This window comes from Trematomus bernacchii, unplaced genomic scaffold (assembly GCF_902827165.1).
Source record: "Trematomus bernacchii unplaced genomic scaffold, fTreBer1.1, whole genome shotgun sequence".
Classification (NCBI taxonomy): Eukaryota; Metazoa; Chordata; class Actinopteri; order Perciformes; family Nototheniidae; genus Trematomus; species Trematomus bernacchii.
The window spans coordinates 1,555,235-1,572,735 of NW_022987547.1; the positions used below are offsets into that span (position 1 = coordinate 1,555,235).

The window sequence follows — 17,501 nt, forward strand, 5'->3', positions numbered from 1 at the left end:
GCATCACAAATAATATTAATGCATTGCAAGAAACTGCTGGTTCAGAAAATAAAATGTCCCTTTCCATACAGGTGATCCGAAGCATATCAAAATCTGCAGTCCAGACCTATAATAATTTGACATGGAGGATATTTGCAATAACTGCGATGAAGTATTTGCATGCAACCATGTGATCATGCATTCACACACACAGACAACCCAACTCTTGACCTCCATGCCAGATTTCAGCATCCTTGAGAAGTCTACTCATATTGTTTGTAATTAAATGATATCATCAGGATGTTTAGTGCATGAAACTGTGTTTAATTAAGGCAATTATTATCAATTTCCTTAAAAGTGAGGTATTGGGAATCACTCTCATGCTTTGCCGTAATGTTCGACCTATGGCAAAGCCAAGTAACTAGGTGTGGGGCATGACTAAAAACACATTTTAAACAGTAGATAAATGGATACAGATATTGTCCTCACCATGACCAGAGGTGCCAGCCCCACATAGTCTCTCTGAGTTGTGTAGATGCGCATTATGCCCACATCCTTGAGGTTTCCTGGCATCTCCAGACGCCAGGAGATCGTCTGACTCTCTGCCTGCTCTGAAACATCCTTTGGCACAAAGTCCAGTTGCAAGACTTCCAGAAGACCCCTGTTTAGAGACAACATTTGAAAAACACATAACGGTTGGACAAGTAAACGCAAGCCTCTGTAAACTCCGCTGAACAGCGACCATCACAGCTGCATGTGGCTCATTATGGGAAATTGACAATGCAAAAACGTCATGCAACTGTATCTGTCAGTAAGAATAAAGTCATTTAGTCAATGGAATTAGTCAGTAATGTCAGTCATAAAATCTAAAGTTTGCTTACTTAAATGAGCAATTACCGCCATAAGTTACTGGTCATAGCAGACTAGAAGCAAGGCTGTAACAACAATACCTGTTAGCTGATTAAAAAAACGATATTATAAATTTGGGTTGGAAAACTGAAACACTTGTCCTTGTATTCCTCATAAAGGTTGTGTCTAGAGCCTAATATTCTGTGCATGTATTGTAAACATAGACCATGCTGTTCACTGTCTTTTAAATGTACTACAGTATACATTCAGTCGTAGTGTGTTATATAAAGATGAATAATACAAATGTAACTAAATTGGATTTCAAGAGTTTTTACATGGTTTAATTGAGAGATAAAAACAGGAAATAACACTTAGCCTGTGCTCACATATAGTTCCAGTTTGATCACAATCTCAACTAAATAAGTTCCACTGGTGTTCAATTGGAACGTTATGTTTGTAAGTACTAAAGTTTAATTAGTGTCAGGATTATTTTGTTCAGTCTACTGTTAAATTACTAGAAGTGATGCAGGTAAATAACCAAAGCAAGCAGGAGTAATTTCACTCTCTGGAAGCTGGGATATATATTATTTTTTTCTTGGTGTCAAGAGACAAATATGCTTCGATGCAAAAAGGAGATGAGATGAGCTGTGTGCTCTCTTGTTCCATGAGGGAGGAAAAGTAAATATCTGTATAAAGAAGCTGCCAATGAAAATGAAAAAGATAGAAATTACTTTGAAATGTTTGAAAAACAAACTCCGGAGTTTAAACTCAAAGTGAGTGCAATACACAGGAGGACTCATTTATATCAGCTTAAGGAAGAATAAGGTGAGACTGTGGAAGGAAGATTAACTGAGCTGGCAGAGACTTGAGCCAAGTATTCTGGTCAAAGGCTTGTCAAAGAAATGACATGTGATGTTATTTGATGCTGCAAAGAGTGTGTAGGCATACCTGCCAGTAGGAACAGATCAAAGGGAAAATGGAGCCCAACGTAAATGGGGCTGTGGCACTTTGAAGTGAGGCAACACTTTGCATAAAGCGAAACAATCAACCTCTAGTTCATAAACTTGCATTATAAAAATACATATAATTATGTGCAGTGACAAGGTCATAACTACATGTACATATATACATATTTACACTTACACTATGTTGAAGCTTGGCAGAAAAGAGAAAACTTCCGCTGAGTCATTTCAAAGACCTCACAAGCAGGAAATGGAAACCAGGGAGCACATCAGAGATGAAGCAAGTCTTGTGCTATTATACAGTGTAAGAAGTTACCAAATTAAACTAAAGCAGCTATGACCAGTATCCTGCTTCTAAAAAATATGTTTATTAGCTTTTTCAGCGAGAACAATGTGAGAAACGTACTACTGATCTTCGTAAGTTTGTATGCGTTTGTATGAAAATACCACCAACAGTGAGCTAAATTAGCTTAGCATAAAAACTACACATGGCGGGAACAGCTTGAACTGTAGAGCTACAAATCGTCAGTTTGTAGGCAGTTTTCTTTTATCTTAGAGAAAAGCCAGGCTAGCTGCTTCTATTCTGTATGCTAAGCTAAGCTAACCAACTGTTGGCCATAGCTTCACAATTAATATACAAACATTATATCAATGTGGTAGTCATTCTCTCATCTTACTCTTTGCCAAGAAAACAAATGAACGTATTCTACGAAATGTCAAAAAAAAATGTAACATCCTCCATAAAGGGTTATTGATCCAGTGTTAAATTCTATATGCCAAATGTCCAGTGGGATATTACTAGAAATAAGTGATTATTTTGAGATAATGGAATTTAAGCATGTTAATGTCTAATCTGACTCTGTGTTCCTCTACAACACAAGGTAATGTGTGTGTGAAACAAATTAACCTTAAAGTAGGCTATACATACTGATCTCCACACTAAAAAGTATTTTCTTAAAAAAATTGACCAAGACTGAGATTATTTTTTAAAGGATCAGAAAATACTGCGAGAGCGTGCATGAGAGCGAGGAAGAGAAACATAGAAGGGGTTTATGCCCCTATTTCCTCGATACCCATGCATAAGGGGGGGTGTAAACCCTTGGACGTATCATTACTTCAAAGCACAGTGGTGGGAGGATGTTTGTGCGTGTGTGTGGTTGTGTGTGTGTGTGTGTGTGTGTGTGTGTGTGTGTGTGTGTGTGTGTGTGTGTGTGTGTGTGTGTGTGTGTGTGTGTGTGTGTGTGTGTGTGTGTGTGTGTGTGTGTGTGTGTGTGTGTGTGTGTGTGTGTGTGTGTGTGTGTGTGTGTGTGTGTGTGTGTGTGTGTGTCCTTGTGGGAGCTCAGCACTATGGACACACAACTTGGAATATCTCTCCTTCCTAATCTCCCCTTCTGAACGTGCAAGCGCTTAAGCCCGGATAACGTAGCCGTGATTATGGACGATTACGGATAAGTGGGTCGGACGGACGGCGGGTGCTGTGTGTCTGTGTGGGCGGAGGGTTGCTGGGCAGAGGTGACTGTGGGTGTGTGTCACTAGCAGCATCTGGCAAAACTGCTGTAATCAACTGGTGTGTGTCATGTAAATCAGGCAGTGAAAGGGCTGTGAAATATTCATTTAAGTAAAAGCACTTCAACTGATTTATTTTCTGCTACGGTTTACACTGTTTACACTTCTCATTTACACTTCATTTCCATCACCTCAAAGCCATTTGGAAAGTAAAACTGGTGATTCAACATAGTTTTTAAGGTTAATAAAGTAAATGTATGTAAGGTAAGATAATAAGCATTGCTGAATGAATAAATAAAACTAAACACTAATAGGAATTTAAAAAAAATGTTGTATCACAACTGTATACAGTATATGATGTTTTACATTTATTTCTTCCATTGCTGTTTCACAATGTTTTGTTTCTGCAGGATCATTATTATATTTTATCGAAAAATAATGTGTCTGGGGATGTTGTCAGTTAGTCCTTAAAGGAGGACCACATAAATGGTTTGAAACCAATTGAAAAGGGTATTTATTTTCTAGAACTCTTTGTTCAAATGTAGATTTCTGGAACTATAAATGTGTGCTTCATCATTGAAACAGACTTAGATAAACACAATTGTATGTATTTGACTTGAACTTGAAATACTATATCTTCAATGTTACATTTTACAGTGGAAGTAATTATTGTATTGCTTTTTCCTTAATGATGCAGTCTGAGGCCACCAATGATTACTTTTCCTGTAAGCGCTGAATATGTTTCTTCCTTGAAAACAAATTGATTTTCTTTTATACAGTAGTAGCAGAGGGGTTTATTGAAATCTTAGAAAATAAAGAGAACAAGAGACAATAACAAATCACAAAAGATGAAGATTGTTTTTTTATTGTAAGCAGAAAGAACATGACTGACCTCTTTGCGGTGACAGTAACTTTCCTCTGGCAGACGACGGAGACAGTGTTGGGAGTCGCTCCTCTGCCGGGCTCCACTATGATGTCCCAAAGTGCTGACTCACTGGGCCGCGCCGCACTGAATGACAGGCCCGATTTCACTGTTGCCCTGTGGTAAACACATTAAACAATACATAAACAAGCCAGTGCAAAGGGTGAATTTTAGTCACTACTCTCCATACACTCTTAGCAACATGTCTTATTTACTAACTAAGGTGATATGTGAGTTTTTTTACTGTAGAAGAAATTTTATATGTTTTTCCAACTCTTTTAATATCAACAAGAGTTGTATAGCTGCAAACACAACACCTACATCAGAATGTTGTACGTCCACTAAGCATTCAGCAAAATCCCCCAATTAGACTGCAGAGAAGATATCATTCTGGGCTTGATTTTGGACTTCCTCACAAACACACCCCAAGTTGTTCTGGTACAGGGTCAAAACTTCTCCACTCTATTATTGAATATTGGCGCACCCCAGGGCTACAGGCTCAGCACCCTTCTGTTTACACAGTTTACCCATAACCACAAACCCCAATATGATAAATTATTTTCTGTGTCTGTCTGCAGAGACACAACCATACTCAGCCGGATTACAAACAAGATCATTCATATCAGAGAGTAAATCAACAATCTTGCAGAGTGATGCTCAGACAAGATTATGATCGTTGATTTAAAGTGGACCTATTATGCTATATTGGAAAAATATATTGTAGGGCCATACCTATACAAAACATGTCTGTGAAGTTTTTTGCTTAAAATACCAAACAGTTCACCCATTGTAGCCATGCCTCATACTGCTCATACCCCTCTTTTGCAGCCCTGTTAGAGAAACGCAGATTTTGGGTCCTTAGCTTGAAAAAAAAAAAAAGAGGAGGCGGAGTTAAATTCTGCTGTGATAAAACGCCATCCGGTTCTAAACCACATCAAAGATTATTTCTGAAACAGTATGGAGCTCAAATGCTTTTTCTCTTGCGGGTTTATCACAAGGTGAGTTCCTTTTTTAATTTCCTGCTTTTTAAACACATGTGCTCTACAGCATGGGTTCCCAACCTTTATTGTGCCAAGGACCGGTACATTAAAAAAAAATCGCGGACCGGTTGTCAATTTTAACTGATTTTAATATTTACTCACCACCAGCAGGTAGCAACAGAGGCTAATTGTATGTAACAGCCTGAACAAATACTAGAACAATATGCATCCAAAACATATTAACAAAGTTTAAAAAAGAACCGGTGTTGTTTTTTGGTTTTTCGGAAAACCAAAAAACCGACGTTATTCAGTTTTTAAACCAAAACGGGAAAACAGATAAATCAACGTTTTGGTTTTGTTTGTATGATTTACGGATAATCCAGTGAATGCTGGGAAAACGAGGAGAAGGCGCATTATGTGTGTGTGTGTATGTATGTATGTATGTATGTATGTATGTATGTATGTATGTATGTATGTACGTGTGTGTGTGTGTGTGTGTGCGCGTGTGTGTGTGCGTGCGTGCGTGCGTGCGTGACACTGGCATTTGTTTTCAGAAGATATTATGATAGTGTCGTTCGTTCCGGTGCACTCCCGACAGCATTTAGCACTACATCGAGATTAAGATTAAACTAATTTATTTTGGGAACAGCCGCATATATGCCGGTGTCGGACACATCATGCGCCTTGGTGACTGACTGGACATCTCCTTCATAAAACTAATAAAAGGGGGAGTAATCGGGCAGTTCGATGTGTGTAGATGTGTGTGTGGTTAACACGTAGCAGCCTGCAGTCACTCTTAAGCTGTTCTGATTAAGTTAAACACAGCGAAGGCGGTGCGTAAAAAGGCACAGCTCTTTACGCTGCCTCCTGATGCTGCAGCCATTTCATGAAGGAGGGTTTCCTTCTATAAAACAGCTGCGGGCAGCAGATCGTGAGAGTCCCGGACATTAATTCATAGATCAAGGCAGACTGGTTTACTCTCCTGTTTTGCCAATCCGGTGCTTAAACAAATAGCTCTACACCCCTGGCCGACATGTCCTTAAAATGAAGTCCGAGTTTGAAATATATCTCAAATAATGTATGCACTGCTCCTAGTACTAGACTCCTTGTACTAGGATGGGTTAAAAGCAGAGGCCAAATTTCACTGTGTGTGCTGTGTGCTCTGCATGTGTGACCATTAAAGAGGGTTTCATCCCTCCATATTCTATTCTCTATCACCACCATTTCCCCACATAAACATAACAGTCTGCAATCAAACGGTTGTCTCCTGTGCGCTCCTCTTCCTACTTGGAGCACCGGTAACATGCTTGTGCGCACAAGAGGCTGAGACCTTAGGCTGAGCCGCCGAATCCCTCGGAACATCATAAAAGCCATTTTCAACGGTTTTCTGGTGAAAGATTAACTAGCTACTGGATGAAATAATATGACTGGTGGCATAGGTGCGAAAAAATATTATGATAAAATATTTTTATATATTTATAATTCTGCAAATATTACGATAAACTCACAGCTATTTCGCGGCCCAGCAGTAACACCTCCGCGGCCCGGTACCGGTCCGCGGACCGGGGGTTGGGAACCCCTGCTCTACAGTACAGGTTAGCTCTGAGTGTTAGCGAGGCTTGCTAATGTAAACAAAGACGAGATTACGTCCAAAACACGTCAGGCATTGTTTCTGATAACAATTTTCTGTATCCGCTCGTTGTACCCCTGTTTTTAAAAGATTTGGGTACGGAGGAAAAGAGAGAGGGTTTTATTTTCTGACGCTGCGTGAGTTCCCCGACGCACCGGGGACACATATTTATGTATAAAAGACATCACAAAGTGCATTTTGCATGATAGGTCCCCTTTAAGCAAAAAAGAGGCAAAGAAACAAACCCTGCTCTCCTTCAGGGGAGCTGAGGACGAGACAGTGACAGTTTTAAGTTCCTGGAAATCATCATCACAAACAAAATAACATAATATCTCGAAGATCGGCTTCAAATAAATAACACTCCATGTCGAAATAGACTAATCAGAATCAAGTATTCATAAAGCCATTCAAAAAGGTATATGTGTGTTCATTCATGTCGTGTCTAACAAGCCGAGTCAGAGACAGACTGATGTGTTGCAGGCTGCTGAAAATTAGCAGGGGTATTTATTCCTATTAGCCCTGGGGACAACTGGGAATAAGTTAATCAGATGTCTGATTCAGACTCACATAAGAGTCTGCTGGGAGAGAACAGTTATTATGAATAATGTGAATGGACCAGACAGTCCTAGAGGTTCAACAAACACCAAGCCTTTGTGTTTATAAAGCAAAGATCTCTCTGCTATATTATTAAATGTCACAGGACAGGGTCATGGAGCAGTTATTTAAGTTTGAAAGTGATATGAGACGCAAACTGCCTCTAATCAATGTTTAAAATGCAATGATTCACTAATCTGCACTCACACAGACACAATGCTACGGGGTGTGTTTCCAAAACAGGCCAATTTCCTTGTGGTAGGGATTCAACGAGGTGCTGGAAACTTTCCAGATATAATTCAACTCATGCTTACTCAAGAGCATCCTGCAGTTTGTCAGCAGGATATTTACAGCGAGAATAATTAGAAAAACCTCAACCTTGATAAGGTGCTGTATTTGGTTTGGAGAATGTGAAAGCCTCTGGTTTAAATTTGCTGAAACTATCTTGAAATGGAGTGTAACATCCCTGTGTTAATGAGTAGACTGCAGCTGTGAGAGGAACGAAACAGAAAGCAAAACGAAAGCTTAAATAAACATATTCAAAACACCATAAACTACTGTCACTTTTCCCATATGTTGATCCAAGGAAGGAGACATTAAAACTTCCATTATGTCTACCACAAATTTGGTTCCTGCCATCAGTATTTATGATTTATACGAGGTGTCCATTTTCTGCTTTCTAACAGCGGCTCTGTACCCAACCCACTTCATGGTCTGGTAGTGATACATGTAATGAATATACCACCAACCAAAAAGTGAAGCATAGAAAGGAAGATAATATACTTAGAACACATTGTAGAAAGGCTTCTTTGTTTACATATAAACCCTCAGTAATGAATCAGAGAGGCAACCTGCAATTTTACTGAAATCAATCTGTCTGTTTTAACAAGCTGTAGTGTTATCCTTTTTATCATCAGATTGCTGAATAATATTTTAAATTACATAACAGATGGACCTATAAAATGTATTCCTGCTACATCCAAATGAGGGTCAGTAAGCATGCACTCATGTTCAGCACACACTTTTACAAACACTGATTAGTAATCAAACAGCAGCAGACTGATCAATAACCATTGAGACAGGGTCAAGGACAGAGTTGTTTTGACAGAAAAAACACAGCAGGCAATCACACACACAAACACACACACACACAAATAATGGTGTTGGAAGCAAATTGAAAAAATAACAATTCAACATACTCTGGCTAAAGACATACTTGTGCAGAGATAATGTTGTGGTTTAAAAACCTTTTAGCCAAAGGGAAATCTCTATATTGCATTTTCCATTTGAATGACTGAAATATAATAAATATAAACATTTATTTGGTTATGTAGATCAGGCAGGCAAATCAAGAAAACATTTTTTTTAAAGATCTATTATGCTTTTTGGGGTTTTACCTTTCCTGTTGTGTGTTATATAGGTTTTTGTGCATGACATCACTGTGTAACACTTGCGCTTCTTTTGGCTAGCGCTCCAATACTTTGTACCTGATAACCAATCAGAGCAGACTGGGCTCTGGTTTCAGACAGAGGGTGAAAAGAGGTGCTGCATCACAGGCAGTATGAGAACAATAAAGCACGTTTTTAAAGCATGTAAACAGTAGAAGCACAAAATACATACATGAACCTGAACATTAGCAGAATATGTCCTCTTTAAACACAGACCTCATTTGATTCCTCATTTTCTGACTTAACTAACAGAATCATAAGGGAATTGTAACGTGCATTCATGTTTTTTCAAAGTCCTTTTCTCTGCTGCTTGTCCAGATAAGCATCACAGTGACAGCAACACCTGATGACCATCCTTCCCAGGGGTACAAAGCACTTCAGCGGGCTCCTATTGAGTGTGGAGGAGCAGTAACTCAATGCCAGAATCTCCCTGGATCACTGAGTTTCTCGCCCACTAGCAGACACAAGCCTCCCCATAGAGAAACCTAATTTCAGCCACTTCTGTCCCCGCTCTTTGTCTTTGTCAGTCACTACCCCGAGTTCATGACCACAGGTAGAGGGGAGGGCAGAATGGATATCGACCGGTAAAGTGAACAACTCTTCACTGTTATACCTGACTCGGACCATCTCTTTGATTAAACATGTGAAAGCTGGAGTTTTTTTGCCTGTTTATGTCATTATCATGGTGAAAAATAAATATATGTTCTCTTTGTAAATGTGATGCATTTTGTGTTTCTTCAACGCTGAATATTTTCTTTTTTGATGTGACTTCTTTTTATCTAAATGTGAGTATAGAAAATGTTTTTATTTTCATTTTAAGACCTTTTTTATTTCATGAGAGGACGAATTTGAAAATACATAATTTTGAATTACAAGTCGTTGAACTTGTGCACTTAACAGGTGGGTATGACGGAAAACTACAATCCCCCACACACACACAGATCTACATGGTTAATCCTGGCATTTTGCCCAGATCATCTCTACCCTAAAGGGTTAACCTCTTGATACATTTTCAATCAGGGCCACAGATTATCTGGCCTAACCCTGTTGGAGTGGACTCAATCTTGGGCCAAAGAGTGAAGTAATGCAGGGATTTCTCCCAGGAGGAATCAATCACTTTGCCAAGCTCCTCAGAGCTAGCCTTCAGTCGGACTTAACCGCACAGACTCTGCCCCCTCCTCTTGTCCAATCTCATTCTGGATGAGGCAGTAGGTCAAAAACACACAACAATCACTGACCTGAGTGTAGGAACTTTATAAGGCACGGTCAGTGAGTCAGTGTTTGGAGTATTTCATGTGGGGAGGCTGTAAATCCCTCCAAATACTCCAAACAACAGCAGATGTTAAAGGGTCAGCGTCCCTATGACAAATCTTAATCACGTAATGTCAACATTGTTAGCAGCAGAGCTACATTCAGCTCAATGTGGAGGAATGTTTGTGTCTGTGGAAGGTAAGTCTGACATTTTGTAAGGGATCGACTCACACACAGCCACAGTTTTAACTATGTGCCCTATGGATTAATACACACATCTCATTTCTCTGCATACCGCCACAGATTACTGCAGTGTTGGTATGTTGTTTGCAGCATGATATCACTTAATCATGGGATTAGAGAAAAAATGTGTCTTGCGTTTCAAACAAAACCATTAAACCAAGTAAAGACTGGAAACGCAAACCTCGCTGCGATGGCTTCACACACTACTGATCTGAAGCATTCTGATAAAAAAAAAACTCCCTCCAATCAGCGATTTGCATCAAAAGGCAGCGAGCAGACATTTTGAAAACAGATTAAAGTGCGGATGTCGGTGCTACAGGGCTGCTTTTATATTAACTTCACTTTTACCCAGCAGTGAGGGAGATGTTAGTTATTTGTTTTCCTGCTCCATTAAATAGATGCATTATTTATGAAGTCAAATACCCAGAGAACCTTGTTGAACTGTTAGGCGGGATATTGAGATATGGAAACCAGTGAATCATTTGCCAATTATTTCCCTGTTTATGGAAGAGTACCCTCCATAACTCCCCCACTAACTGAGAAGTTGAAGTAGACATGTCAGTAATTTATGAAGCCTGAGAAACTGGCAGACAACACAAGTCACGTTGGCGCTGAAGCATTTTACTGGATAGCCTTGATGGCGATACCCTATCAGTATTCAAGTGCCTTAAGTAACCATTTAAATGCATGGAGCCTATCTTTCATGAAGATGCTCAATTATACTGTTCATCACTGCGATTCAACTTGGTTTCAGTGACAATTAATTCATATGTCACTCCTATAAACTAAACTGTTGGCCCCTGCAGACTCAGCAACATAGTTAATAATGATAGTGTTTCCTCTGTGTGACATTTTAAGCTAAACACCCTCTTGCTGTATTTAGTTATGGAGGTCTAAAAAAAATCTTGGCATACTATAGTGTGTAATTGGGTTATCTTGGTTTCACTACAATATTAGTTTATTCTCTTTTTTCCGAAACAGCAGGTACAGCTGTAGCGCTGAAACTAGCTACTTAGCTACTCAGTAATACAATTCAGGCAACATCATCACCACTATGCTTGCAAAACAACCAGCAGAATGTATCCAACTTAACAGAATAATACAGAAATGTTAAATCACATGTTAAAAGACATCCAAAACATTTGAAGAAATGATTCAGAACTGTAGACATGAGAGATAAATCCCAGAACTGATCTTGACAAGAGACTTGACTAGATTTAAGACTTGAGAGAAGACTATTTGGTCTAATTTATTTTACATCAAAAATGAAATAACCAGTATAGCTCCCTGCAGGCCTTGTGTAGGCATGTAATTCTTGTATAGTCCTTTACAATTAAAAAAGTACTTGGTTAGGACTTGTACAGAATAAACACTATAAACACAACTTTGATTAAAAGGTTTCAAGAAAAAAGCCACCTTGACTTGCAACTTGTTCAAGAAGACTTCTGACTTGGCTCTGACTCCCCCCAAAGGACTTAAGACAGTGATGTAGTACCACTGACTAAAGAACTAACTTGGACTTGCATGAAAAAAAGAAAAAAACACAGCTCTGCAATGTACTATATCACTTTCAGCGGGCGATGTAAAATCTAACACTAGAGGACAGGTCTGTAACCAAACTGTGGTGCATGGTTCAAAACAGTGTTTAAACTCCTACAAAGAAATCCAAAGTACTTTAAACTTTCACCGTGAGGCTCAGCAAGTCGCTGCTCAAGGCCATAAACTGTCTGGCACAAAACCTGCAGTGAAAGTGCAACGGCTCATCTAACTTGAATAAGGATATTTCCACACTTTGAAACAAGACCTTTAAGAACAGCCTGAAACAGAAAAAAGGTGAAGCTCCCTCACCTGAGAGTGAAAGTTTCCAGGAAAGATGTGCTAGGCAGGAACACGTAGAAAGTTGCAACGTCCGTGGCCTTCAGGGGCTTGGAAGAAGTCTGGACCACCACGGCGCCCCCTAGCCTCAGTCGGAAAAAGGTGGGGTTCCCTGGTGGAGTTTTGAGGAGATTGACACTTCCTATACGCCTCATTGGTGTCCCTGAGCCCCCAGAGTCTCCCCCTCTTCCACCTCTGACCCGTTGCAAGCTATCCTGCGGGGCACACTGGCTTGTTGGATCCCCCCGACTCTGAAAGTAGACATCCACAAGGTTCCCCTGAAGCCCCTTAACTCCTTCTGTTTTTCCTGCTTCCCTGCTGGAGCTTCCTGACCGGCTGCCTGAGCCAAACCAGGCGGGTTCTGGCTTCAGCTGGGCCACACAGAACCCACCAGGAGACACCAGGCATGCCCCCCGGACCTCCTTCGTCTCCCAGAAGGCGTAGGCGGTCACACAGTGGCCTCCATCCTTCGCTTTGGCTCTAGTGCTTTTACTGACATTATCCTCTCCTGACCCCATCCTTTCTTGCCCAACAGTGATGTCACTGCCTGTGGGCATGTGGAAGAGGATCTTGACGACAGGGGATGATGATCGGACCTGACGGACCAGAATGAATGGCAGGATGGTGCGCCCACTGAGGAGAAGGTCTGGAGGAACGGGGGCATCGACAGTTATGGGGCCGAACGAGGCGTTGACAGCTGGTTGGAGGAGCCCAGCGCCTTTACTTGTGATGAGAAAAGTCTGAGCCTTTTGGCTAGAGTTCCGCGATGGGGTTGGACTGTTCCGCCTCAAAAACACATGATCCACATTGAGAACCTTGAAGTTGACACTGGGATAAACTGGTGACGGGGTGGAGGATGCGTCGATGTCCACAGCAGCCTTCTGACTTTCAGCAACTGGCAAGGGGAGAAGTTAAAAAAGACGGGTTAGTGCAATAACTGCTTGAAGGTTTAAATTCTGCTATTGGGATACACACAGTTGCCACTTACAAGGTCAGGGATTTCAATTTAGAGCATGGCAGGATGACCAAGGGTTGACAAAGGGATCACGGCCGGAAGAACAGAGCAGAGGGTCAAGGACGGAATGAGTTGGGGTGCTACGGGGATCGATAAAGATTGATGGGGGCAGGTAGGTCATCTGGAGAAGCCGAGGGTGGTGAGACTCAGGGAAAAGTCTCATTTCATCATGGAGTTCTTGAACTGAAAAAGGAGAGCGAAGGAAAACACACTGTTTATGGTGGAGTAATGTATAAATGGAGACTAACAGGAGAGAAGAAAGTTAGTCTTAAGAAAAGGAGTGGCTTTGAATGTTGAATGAGTACTTGTTAAGCTGTGCGAGGAGTTATACCCTTTTTAACATGAAAAAATTGCTCCAGAAGTCATTACAGCAACGTTAAGATAATCATTCTTTACGACTATCATAACCGCTGTGTAACGAAAGAAATTAAAGGGTTTTTAAACAGTTTTATGTCCGGCACATTCTCGCACAGACTGTCTTTCCTGTCTCTAAAAAGGTTAACTAGAGTATTTACATGACCTTCACAAACCCCATGAAATGCAACACTCCTCTTAAGTGAGTCCCATCTGTGAAGGGCAGATATAACAGTCTAAGGTGGTAGGTGGACTGATGTGGAAATAACAAACAGTGTCTTTTTTTTATTGCATACAATTTAACGAAATGGTAACATTTACAGTAAATCCACAGGTTGCTTATTAAATGTCCAGCCAAATGGCACATTACGGCCAAATAGCATATTAAAGGGAATTAAACACATTATATTCTCCATTGTAGTTATCATTTCTAGCACTAAAAAACAGGGATACTACGTGCATAACTCTTATGCATTATCCTTTGCACCAAAGTTTACTTTAATGTAATTAGAAAATGTAATTAGAAAATAAAACACGTACTCCTTCTATGTAATGCAATAAAGGGAATGGTGAATGCAGTGTCTGAGTGGTAAAAAGCCTCTCTCTCTCTCTGACTTCCATGAGATGACTGTTTGTCCCAAAAGGATGCTTCATGTGACAGATCCCACCTCCTCCTGCCAAAGACACTTGGTATTTTGCCATCCTCACTCTGTGTTGAAGTGCTCCAGAATTAATGTGCAAATTTGACTTGGCCTAGCTCACAAAAGTACTTTATCAGAAGGCAAACGTAAGGAAAAGCTGAACCTAATTTTACAGCCCCTAAAGATCTAAGAAGTGATTTATCTTTCCTTTCAGTTTTTTTTAAAGGGACCCTACTATGCTTTTTGGGAATTTTCCATTTCCTGTAGTATGTTGTATACGTTTTTCTCTCCCACACACTCACCCCCCACCCCCCCCCCCCCCCCCCCCCCCCTAGTTTACTTTTGTACCATAGTGACATCACTATGTATACACTAGCGCTTCTATTGGCTAGCGCTTGTTCACTTTGCATGTGTTAGGCTAAGGGGCGAAATATTTCTGAACAGTTGACCAATCAACAGATTCAGCCACCTAACCAGTCAGATCAGACTTGGCTCTGGTTTCAGACAGAGGGTGAAAAGAACAGGCAGTATGAAGACAATAAAGACCTTTTTGAACATTAAAGCATGGAGACATGTCACAGTAGAGGCACACAATTAAATATGAACTCCCAATATGAGCATAATAGTGCCCCTTTAACAATAGTTGAATATATCTGTATGTAAATCAATGTTCTTTCTGAAGGCATAGGAAAATCTATGAAAATAATTAGTGCGATAATATTAAACAAGTAGTATTCAGAAAAGCATACAGGAAGTAATAGATTGCAGGGATCAAACATATCTGCTAATTAAAAGAGTAGATATTGGCTGGTACCAAGCGGCAAACTCTGGGGCAGAGCCGGGAAGCCCATAAGGAAGTGCCACAAACTGCAGTTCATCTATTGGCCGATAGGGGATGGCTGCAGAAAGGAGCAATTTCCATAGACCCCCATGTTAAAATGCCCAACTTTACAGCAGAAATAAACATGTTTCTACCCCTGGATGCAATAACAAATATTCTGGATACCATGACAATGGATTGGGGAGTGAATTTTTTTATAAGACACCCCATTGAGTTATATTAGGTCTTAACGTTTTTGCATAAATTAGGGCGTGGTCACCTTGAGTGACAGGTCTCTGCAGTGACTGCTGCTTCTAGCTTTCTGTCCCTCTGCTAGCTCCGTTAGCTCTGTTAGCTCCAGGATGCTACAGGGGGCTGCGAGGCTGCGAGGCTGATCCGGGGAACGCAACTTGAACTCGGACGTGTTTGTTGTGTTGGTGCCTGGTGGAGTATTCTTCATTTAAATATCGGACTTATCTTATGCCGCCTCTTTGCCCTTATTTGGATCAGGCTGGAGCAGGCGGGAGTTAGGCTCTGACGTCACTGTCGAGATGGCAGCGGCCGACTCCGCCTACTAAGGGCTTCTCAGCAACTCTGCAGAAACCTATGGGTGACGTCACAGACACTACGTCCATTTATATATACAGTCTATGGCTGGTACACGTCACATTTGCATGATTTCCGCCGAACTATGACTATCCAAAAGTCTAAATTAAAGCTTAGGCAAAGGTGGAATATGCATCAACGTTTTAATTTGCTGTCATAATCGTATTTGTTGAAATAAACTTGATTTAAATGTTACTCTTTCTCTTCTCCACTAAGGAGACGGAGTTTGAACAGACCTTTTCAAATAGGCCCGAGGCCAAGAAACAGCTAATTAGATTTTGGTGATGATCCAGATCTGAGATTTCCACTTTGAGACGATTATTGGATTTTAGCCAGAAACAGGGATTAATAGTTAAAACATCATATCATGGGACTTCAATCCAAATTTTAGCACGTTTTTAGGATGAAAAAATCAATTAAGTTTTATTAAATGCTGACTTTGGATAGAAGTTGGGGAATTAGCATTTGCCAGAGGTTTTTTCCCCTCTAGTTTATTTTATAGTAAATATTCTACTCACAGAAGTTCGAGAAAGATGTTTGTATACCTCCAGCTTTCATGTGAAATAGTAAAACTTGTTCACCTTCATTATGAGCCCATAATCAGTAATAGACCAACCGGTGCTGCCTTTAGGTTGTTGATCCATATTGTTAAAGTATATCTATATCCTGCAGGTGTATAATGCAGGTCAAAGCAATATATGGGAGGAAGAAAACACAAAGAGGAAAATATTCCTCAGTCTGGTTCAAAACAAGTCTGCAATATGTCTGACCATGAAGTGACAAGGAAGGGACATAGTTCATACTGAGATGATGATTAAAAATAATGCTCACATTGCTAGTAAACACTGGTCTGGGAGAAAAACATTCAAAATAAGTGTTTGGAAGGATGCCTTCCCAAAATCCTTTGGTAAAAGTCGTGCGATAAGATCACAGAGTTTTGAGTTGCAGCCTTTGATCTGCGGCTTAAAATTAGTCCACTGCTGATATGCACTGCTGTACCTAATTATTTAATAATCAAATATTCATTTTGGGGAGTCCTGGCACCAAGGTATCTTGACTCGTCACATTAAAAGAAATATCTTAACTACTATTGTAAATGTTAGTTCAACCTCAGAGGGGCTCGCTGACACAACAGGCAACACATCTGTGACTGGACTGAGAGATAAGGCCGCCATGCATATTCATGGCGCCCATGCCGAGAAGATATCAAAGGCTGAACACTATCACTTAGACACGCATTAAGGGCACAGCTGCACAGCCGAGTCGTGCCTTATAGCAGAAATACAGCATTCCTACATACAGTACTTCATATGATGGGAAATACACACACGTGCAGATGTAAATCCAGGCAATCTCAGAAAGTAGACTTTTGCATGGTATCGCTATCACATAGAGACAGCTTATACTGTGACTCCATAGCTTGTGACTCCATAGCTCCCAATGCAGGTTATCTTTAAACAAGCAGAGAAACAGCTGTGAAGCCACAGCTTCAGGCCTCTTTAATCCCACAGATCAGTGTGCATCATGCCTGCTGTCACTTTCATCGAGACAGAGGGACAAGGAAATGGACAGGGCAGTAACCACAAACCTTAAAATAAAAATAAACACAATCCTAAATTCTTATGAAGACCACATCATTACAACAAAATGAACATTTTATAAACTGGTTCTATACTTTCAAGGCTCACTTCTCATAAACTTCATCCTCTCAAATGTACACAATAACTGCAGTCTTGTATTGGGCCCACTAAAGGTTTGTGCAGCACACTGTCAGGTTACACCAGAGCTTCAATGAGGGGGGCAATAAAGCCCATCTTGTAAATTAA

At 40.5% G+C, this 17,501-nt stretch overlaps 1 protein-coding gene across 1 annotated transcript in view; it reads right to left on the reverse strand.

Annotated features, from left to right (window-relative positions):
* The window catches only part of LOC117476337 (transmembrane protein 132D-like), a 32,486-nt gene that overhangs the window by 14,684 nt on the left and 301 nt on the right, over positions 1–17,501 (reverse strand). The window contains exons 2-4 of the mRNA XM_034122777.1: positions 12,213–13,134; positions 4,189–4,335; positions 469–640 (exon numbers count right to left, since the gene is read on the reverse strand). Coding sequence (XP_033978668.1) covers positions 469–640; positions 4,189–4,335; positions 12,213–13,134 — 1,241 coding nt within the window. The remainder of the gene's footprint in view (positions 1–468; positions 641–4,188; positions 4,336–12,212; positions 13,135–17,501) is intronic.